The sequence below is a fragment of the Grampus griseus genome (genome assembly GCF_964374135.1).
Source record: "Grampus griseus genome assembly, chromosome: 13".
In the NCBI taxonomy this organism is placed as follows: domain Eukaryota; kingdom Metazoa; phylum Chordata; class Mammalia; order Artiodactyla; family Delphinidae; genus Grampus; species Grampus griseus.
This window is the reverse complement of record NC_139007.1, coordinates 41,812,383-41,821,116: the sequence shown is the minus strand read 5'-3', so window position 1 is coordinate 41,821,116 and position 8,734 is coordinate 41,812,383. Positions and strand designations below refer to the sequence as shown.

Genomic DNA, 8,734 nt, shown 5'->3' with positions numbered 1-8,734 from the left:
GCCAGTATCCAGAGGATCCGAGAGCTCATTGCTCAGACCAGAAGCGTTGCCAGCAAGGTAACCAGTGAAAGGAGTCGTCATCAGTCACTGGGTGATAATGATAGCGTGAGGCTGAGCTCAGGCTCCTTGGGCAGCTTCCAGAGCTGGAAACTTTCTACTATATTATCCAACTTGGTAGCTCTCAGCTCCATCCGTTCATTAGAATCACATAAGGAGCTTTGAAAACCAAACCAATTCCTGGTCCCAACCTGAAAGCAATACTCATGCTCTCTAGAGGAAGGGCTCAGAACCTGTATTTTTTTGAAGCTCCTCAGTGATTCTAATGTGTAACCAAGATTAAGAAGCACACTTTTAACCTAGTCAACAAAGCTCGTAGAGCAAAAGGAATCAAGGAAAGCTAACCCCACTAAAAGACTCAATTTTTTTATTATTATTATTATTCATTATCCTAACAGCTGTCTTTGTGCAGTTACTATATGGAATAATCTTGCTCATCTACCTCTTCAAAGAATTCTCTAGTGCAACATAGATGATATGAAGCTTTTACTGACCTCTCTACAGGCTTAACACATAGCAGCTAAACGGAACAATTTCAACAAAGACCTCATCCTGAGATGCTATACAGAAGCAACACAACACCATAACTAGTGCTGGCATTGACGGGAAATATCCTGACACAGCAATTAACATTTTCAGTGTGGCAAAACATGGCTTGTTCTTGGCCCCCTTTCTAATTTTTTTTTTATTAATTTATAGACCAGCATTATTTTTTACAACCAAATTACATGGTTTTATTTTTTCAATTGAGAGTCAGCCTGAACAGACTGTTGGTCCTAATTACTGACAGAATTAAGAACTGGAAATCAACTATTTTGTAATGAAGGAAATTATTATTGGTAAATATACCCAACTTTTTTTTTTTTTTCTTTTTTGCGGTATGCGGGCCTCTCACTGTTGTGGCCTCTCCCGTTGCGGAGCACAGGCTCCGAACGCACAGGCTCAGCAGCCATGGCTCACAGGCCCAGCTGCTCCGCGGCATGTGGGATCTTCCCGGACCGGGGCACGAACCCGTGTCCCCTGCATCGGCAGGCGAACTCTCAACCACTGCGCCACCAGGGAAGCCCCCAACTTTTAAATGATATATGATAATTGGTCCCACCCCACAAATCACCTTTTTTAGATACCTTGAAGAACATTTCAAAAAAGATTTATTGTCAAGAAGTGGCATTTCTAATGCTAGGTTTCTGTGAATGCCTTCTGGTAGTTTTATTTCTATGGGGTAGAATTTGGGGGCCTTAATCACCTGAAACCATTTTCTGAAGAGAGTCTTGGCAATGCCTTTGGGGCCCACACAGCTCCCCAAAGGGAGATGTTTTCTATGCATATATACATCTTTTTCAAACTCTCAGTTTTTACAAAGGAACTTTAATCCCATACACTGCTTGATTGTTCATTAAGATTTATTGTGCTTTACTCAACTGGCAACATAAGACAGCTGCACTCTAGGCACTTGGAAATATAATCTTGAACTCACTGACCATCAGTATTAATCAAATTAATATTATTCAGTTATGTAATACATCTACTTATTCATAAATATTTGCATAGACATGAATATACACAGTCCACCTACTTATTAATACTCTGAAAATCACCTCGAATCAGACCAGTTCAGCACGTTATATTGGGCCTCTTAGAAATGTATTTACTAAATCCTGCTTTGTTGTGATGCCTTTCTAAGGATCATTATAAGAAACATCTTAATGAACTCATCACTACAGTTATTATAATGATAAAGCCAGGCACTGGAAAACACTTTACAGTTATCATCTGGTTTCATTCTCATAACAAATTTATTGTCCTCATTTTACAGATGAGGAAACTACAGGTTAAGTGATTTGCGCATGGTTCCATAGCTAGTAAGTGGCAGAGCCAGGTTTTAAGACCCCATCTAAGACTTCAAAGCTGGCCTCTAGACCCCTCCCAACTGTCCAGACATGATCAAGGATATTGCTCACAGCCTCACCCCACGCTCCTCTTTTGAAGACCCTAGGGAAAAGGTCCTAGCTATATTAGTACCCAAGATTAGTTATTATTCTCCTGATCAATTAGTTGTTAATTTTATGGGCCTTGTGAATTGTATAACTGACCAAGTATCCCTTCAAGCTGTTTAGTTCACCTTAACCAAATATGTAGTTCATTGTGGAATGCATATTTATCCTCATTCTTAGACCTACTTTGTCACCTTTTTGTTCTGCTTTCTTTCACCTCACTTTAAATTTAAACTGTATTATCTTCCTTAAATCCTTTCTCCAACAAGTTGAGGACATAAGTAAACAAAGGCTTGGAGGTCACGGGTAAAGCTCAGAGACCTCATAAGGAATGAGGGAAGCCCATTGAGAACCATGGGAAAGCACTATGCCCATTTCTGCGGGGTACTTTTAATGGAATAATTTTGTAACTCCAGATCCAAGTCTCCATGATGTTTGATGGTCAGTCGGCAGTCGAAGTGCATCCCAAAGCCAGAATGGATGACTTAAAGACCTTTACGTCCCTGAGCCTGTACATGAAGCCTCCTCCTGTGAAGCAACCAGAGCTGGGTGGGACTGCAGATCAGTTCGTCCTATACCTCGGAAGCAAAAACGTAAGAGCATGTGGTTGTAAATGATGGAATAATGTTGAAAGGAAAGATAAGTGCTTTTTCTCTTGCCTTAAAACAAAGCTACCTGTGCAAATAAACAAAATTTCTATTCTAGCACCTCAAAAGTTATAGACCATTTTAAGGGCAAGACTAAAGTAGTGACTTTAGGACAAGTCATTTCTTCTCTGTGTGGGATATTTCTGTGGTTTCTTCATATCGGCCTCACACTGCTAACTCTGAGGAGTCTGAATGCAGCATTTCAAAGACACCCAGAGTACAGAGGCCTATTATGTTTAATGCTGAACCCTGCTTTGAAGGTGCATAGCAATCGGTATTGCCAGGCTGCATTATATCCCCAGATTAACCAAACAAGGTTAGCACACTCCTGACAGCCATCAAATGTCCACAAGCCCACAGTTGCTTGCCTTCCTGCCCAAGGTATATTTGGACAGGCATGGAGGGATCGGGGGGAGGGGCAGCACACTGATGCAGCCACAGGGAGGCTGCAAAGAACGAGGCGCTGCCCAGTCTAATGGGCACTTTGGTAATAATTCAAGCCAGACTTGCCTTATATACAGCCAAGCATCTGGATTGCTAATTGTCTTTTAAAGAAATGAGAACGAAAGATGACATTCATTCATATGGATTTTATTTAAGAGACTTCTTGACATTTCAGGCCAAAAAAGAGTACATGGGTCTTGCAATCAAAAATGATAACCTGGTGTACGTTTATAATTTGGGAACTAAGGATGTAGAGATTCCCCTGGACTCCAAGCCTGTCAGTTCCTGGCCTGCTTACTTCAGCATTGTCAAGATTGAAAGGTAAAGTGAATCCGTGACACAGGGCTCATCTGCAAATTTCATAAAAAATCTATTGAATGCACTCACGCATGCACGCACGCACGCACGCACACACACACACACACACACACACACACAGTCTTTCTATGGATGTTGCTCCTCTTTCTTCCATTATTCCTGTACTCCTTCACAAATACCTTAGTGGAAAACAAAAAATTAGAAAGAATAGTCATCACTTCTAAAGAGCAATCTGATTATTAGATTTTTTTAATCTGGCCAATCCATGAATTGATTCCAAGATGGAATGTCTTTTTTTCCCTTTCCCTTTGATTGTTGACATTATATAAATGCTTATGAAAGTGACAAAATCAAATCACCAATTCTGTGATGAAGGGACATTCACATTTTGACATTTAAAAAAACAAACAAACATATTTTCGGGCTTCCCTGGTGGCTCAGTGGTTGAGAGTCCGCCTGCCAATGCAGGGGACACGGGTTCATGCCCCGGTCCGGGAAGATCCCACATGCCGCGGAGCGGCTGGGCCCGTGAGCCATGGCCGCTGAGCCTGCGCATCCGGAGCCTGTGCTCCGCAACGGGAGAGGCCACAACAGTGAGAGGCCCATGTATCACAAAAAAAAAAAACACATATTTTCTACAAATTATCTGGCTAATAAAGAGTGAAAATTCTTTATCTGAACAGGGTAGGAAAACACGGAAAGGTGTTTTTAACAGTCCCAAGTCTAAGTAGCACCGCAGAAGAAAAGTTTATTAAAAAGGGGGAATTTGCGGGAGATGACTCCTTGCTGGATCTGGATCCTGAGGACACCGTGTTTTATGTTGGTGGCGTGCCTTCAAACTTCAAGGTGAGCTATCCAGCTATATTTTGACTTATTGCAAATCTATAGTGATTGTTTTTAGAAGTCCATAAAGCCTACAGTGATTCAGCGCTTGGATGGAAACCTTAATATCTTAAAAAAAAGAGTTTAGCTCAGTGGGTGGTAGAATTCTGAATTAGGATCTATAAATCTGCTGCTTAAATCTGGTCTGTGCTACCCACATTTTCATAGTGTCAAATACTTTCAAGCTATATCTAACACTTGAATATCAATTTATTTCATTCTGATACATGCATATGTAATTAATTACCCCTACCTACTGCAGGAATGTCTGTACCTTGTGGGTTTATAGCTAGTCTTCAGGTTTACAGACGACAGTTTCAAAAATTCCGTTATCTCAGCTAATATACAGGCATGAAATGAAATACCTAGGATGAGGGAGGGGGTGGGGTCTAGGAGGGGAGATGAGACCTGTTGAAGGGCAGATACAGGAAAGGCCCAGGAAGACAGGGAGTTGATCCAGGATTTCAGTTGCAGAACTGTTACTCACTAGTGAGAGGCACATTAGTGAACCTCTCTGAGAATTACTTTCCCTCTCTTTATGTGAGGACAGGAATACCTACCTCACAGAGCTGGTGTAAGGATTGACTTTGGTCATGAATCCACAGTCAGTTGTGTGACTGGCACATATTATATGCTCAATAAACCCCACCCTCTCTGCTAAGATATGGACAACTGAAAAATCTTCGTTATTCTAGATGGTTTAGCATAGAATAGACACAAACTCAGGTCTAGGAAGATATTTCTATCAGTGGGAAGGTCCCCTTGACCTACTGTTGTCTCACTGCCTGATCTGTGTGGACTGGATGAGATGTGGTCATGGCACAGTTGACTTCACCTTGTTTCACAGCTCCCTGCCAGCTTAAACCTGCCTGGCTTCGTTGGCTGCCTGGAATTGGCCACTTTGAACAATGATGTGATCAGCTTGTACAACTTTAAGCACATCTATAATATGGATCCCTCCAAATCAGTGCCCTGTGCCAGGTAAGAACGTGTTAAGAGTACTAAAAATTTGATAGCCATGCAAGAGCTGCAGATGAGACAAGTGTGGGTAAATATTCAGGTTTTCAATCTTTTTTGGGGGGAAACCAGTTTTGAAACTGCATAATAGTCATGCCTGCACACAACTTTTCAGTTCTTCTCTACCATAATGAGCATGCACTATTATTAAAAGTTAAACTACTTGTTTGCAGCTTTGGTTTCAGATTCCAGAGACTGGAGTCTCACTGGAACCTTCTGTTATCTTAGCACATAGGGTAGAGAAAAAAAATCCATTACAAACAATTTGTTTAAATGCTTCTTTGTGTCTCCCATGCAGACATCAGGACTTCATTTAAATGCTATTAAGGTCCATGAAAAATGTCGTGAGAATGGGTTAAAAGGGCCTCATTTGAAAAGCATAACAGAAGCTGTCATATTCATATGATCCTTGTATTTTTATTTCAGAGATAAACTGGCCTTTACTCAGAGTCGGGCTGCCAGCTATTTTTTCGATGGTTCTAGTTATGCCGTGGTGAGGGATATCACAAGGAGAGGGAAATTCGGTCAGGTGACTCGCTTTGACATAGAAGTTAGAACACCAGCTGACAACGGCCTTGTGCTCCTGATGGTCAATGGAGTGAGTAAAAATAAAAATCCTACATCTTCTCCCTTATTGCCTTTACTTTCTGCTGTGCATGTTTCTAGGAACCTTCCCAGGTTGAGTGTGTCATGCCATCAAACTGAAGTTTTAGCTTAGAAAGCAAAATTGGGTTTTTTTCCTTCAGGGAAATGATGTCAGCAGTAAGTAAAAGCAGCCATGAGATGCATTTCCCTGCAGTACGTTTTTGGATGTATATTAAATATAACCCCTTTAATAAACTAAGAGAACTTTAAGGAAAATCAGCACCAAGATCTAGGCGAGCATGTGTCTACAGAAATTTAGCACTGACTTTTTAAATCATATGCCCTAATCAGTTAAAAAGAAGTTTGCATGCTTAATGTGTGTGTGTGTGTGTGTGTGTGTGTGTGTATATTTATATATATACACACACACATACATCTCTTTATTTATTAATGATATACATATACTACATATGAATATAATATTCAAAACTAGGAAAAAGATAATTTATATAAAAACTGAATAAAAATAAATACAATTTTAAAATAAAGATGAAGTAAAATAAAATTAATTTTATTTTGCTAATGATACAAGAATTATTAATGGCAGTGTTAGTGAGAACAGTGTAATTAAACATGCTTAAGTATTTTTGAAAGTCTCATTAAACGCATTGTGATACAAGTTTTGTCCTGAGTCCAGTTTATTTCAATACTAAGTTCTATTGGCTATCATAACTAGGCAAGATACCTCATATAAATAAAAATGTAGGAAATATATGATTAGCTGTACTTACTAAATCATGGTACGGTTATTCAGTCTCATTCACCAGTTGGCAAAATTTGTCTTTGAAATTCAGCTGGCAGATTTTCATCTTTCCTGATGTCCGTTCTTGCAAGGTAATCAGATATCGTATCATTTTGTAAACTTTAACAAAGGAATTCAAGACCGTTAAAAATCTTCATTTGAAAGACTTTTAAACAGGTTAGAAATTTCTTTCCAGAAATGTTTTAATAGTGCAGATATGAGAGTTTTTATGGTAGTATACTTACATTCTTTTCATCAACAAATTTACTTACCAATAGAAAACTTTTCCATATACATTTTTTAAAAACCATCTCCCCAGGGCTTCCCTGGTGGCACAGTGGTTAAGAATCCGCCTGCCAATGCAGGGGATGTGGGTTCGAGCCCTGGTCCGGGAAGATCCCACATGCCGCGGAGCAGCTAAGCCCATGCACTACAACTACTGAGCCTGTGCTCTAGAGCCCGCAAGCCACAACTGCTGAGCCCATGTGCCACAACTACTGAAGCCCGTGCACCTAGAGCCCGTACTCCACAACAAGAGAAGCCACCGCAATGAGAAGCCCACGCACTGCAATGAAGAGCAGCTCCCGCTTGCCACAACTAGAGAAAGCCCGCGTGCAGCAACCAAGACCCAATGCAGCCATAAATAAATACATACATACATACATACATACATACATACATAATTTTTTTAAAAAAAACCATCTCTCTAGAGTACAACTTTCTTCCCTGCCAAAATAGTTTCTCATCCATTGTTACAATGCCCCTACCTTGAAATTACAGATCAAGTATGGTTTTTTTTTAGTAGCTAGTAGGTTTTATACTACTAAAAGACATTTGTCATCACAAGTAAAGGTCAATAAATTTAGAATAATTCATTTTATAAGGAAAATGTGTAACCCTCTTGAAACTTAACAGCCTTTTTAGTAACTTACAGGAAATAATCTGCAAACATCTACATGTCTCAAAATATTTTCACATCACTGTATCTCAGTAGAAAATTACTGTAAATAGTCTATTATTAAGTGACCTCACTCATAAATCCATGTAACCAGGCACACATAAACGTCAATAATTGCAATAGGCTAAACACAAAGAAATGAGTGGGGGGGCCATGGCCTGCCTTCAAGTGTGGAACTTCATTCTCAAAGCCTCACATACTGTGTGAATCTAAATCCCATGAAAATCCATCCAAAGGACAAAATGAAGGCCCAGAGTCAATCCACGTATTAAATATTAAAAGTTAGCTTCTTTCTCTATTTTAGAGTTTTAAAATGAGTATAAATAGAAGTTGAAATATTTTCTTTCTATACCTCAGTGCGTTTTGTTCCACATTCGCAAGAGTATATAAATTCTGCCCAAAAGATCACTTTCTGTGAAATAGGGACTTTCCATAATACTTTATTTTTCAAATCCATTGAATTCTTCTTTTTTTTTCAGTCTTTATTGAATTTGTTACAATATTGCTTCTGTTTTTATGTTTTGGTTTTTTGGCTGAGAGGCATGTGGGATCTTAGCTCCCTGACCACGTATCAAACCCGCACCCCCGTGCATTGGAAGTGCAGAGTCTTAACCACCGGACCATCAGGGAAGTCCCGAAAATCCATTGAATTCTTGTGTCTATGAACTATCTTCTAAAACAAGCAAGCCTGACCAGTAAATTACTTGAGTGTTACAGAATTACTTTGGTTCTTGAATATCACATGGTCCAAGCGCATAATAATTCCGTATTTATCTACGTAACTCCAGTGTTTCAAAATAACACAGGAATGGCCCTCTTTTTCTTAGGTCCATATTTGCTGATAATTTTCTAAGATTCTTTTCAGCATACCTTGGAATTCTTTTTCAATGTTACCAATTTTGCTCTTAAAGTGAAATGTAATCACATCTATTGGCCTGTTATAACTTTGAAATGTTGCCTTAAAAAAGGGCAGTTTGAATACATATGGTCTATAATACTCTGTTTTCAAGATTGTTAAAGGTCAATAAGG

General features: G+C 39.4%; 1 protein-coding gene across 1 annotated transcript in view; it reads left to right on the top strand.

Moving 5' to 3' along the window:
* Positions 1-8,734, top strand: part of LAMA4 (laminin subunit alpha 4) — a 151,159-nt gene that overhangs the window by 115,652 nt on the left and 26,773 nt on the right. The window contains exons 19-24 of the mRNA XM_082668705.1: positions 6-57; positions 2,468-2,644; positions 3,318-3,463; positions 4,144-4,306; positions 5,190-5,323; positions 5,786-5,957. Coding sequence (XP_082524831.1) covers positions 6-57; positions 2,468-2,644; positions 3,318-3,463; positions 4,144-4,306; positions 5,190-5,323; positions 5,786-5,957 — 844 coding nt within the window. The remainder of the gene's footprint in view (positions 1-5; positions 58-2,467; positions 2,645-3,317; positions 3,464-4,143; positions 4,307-5,189; positions 5,324-5,785; positions 5,958-8,734) is intronic.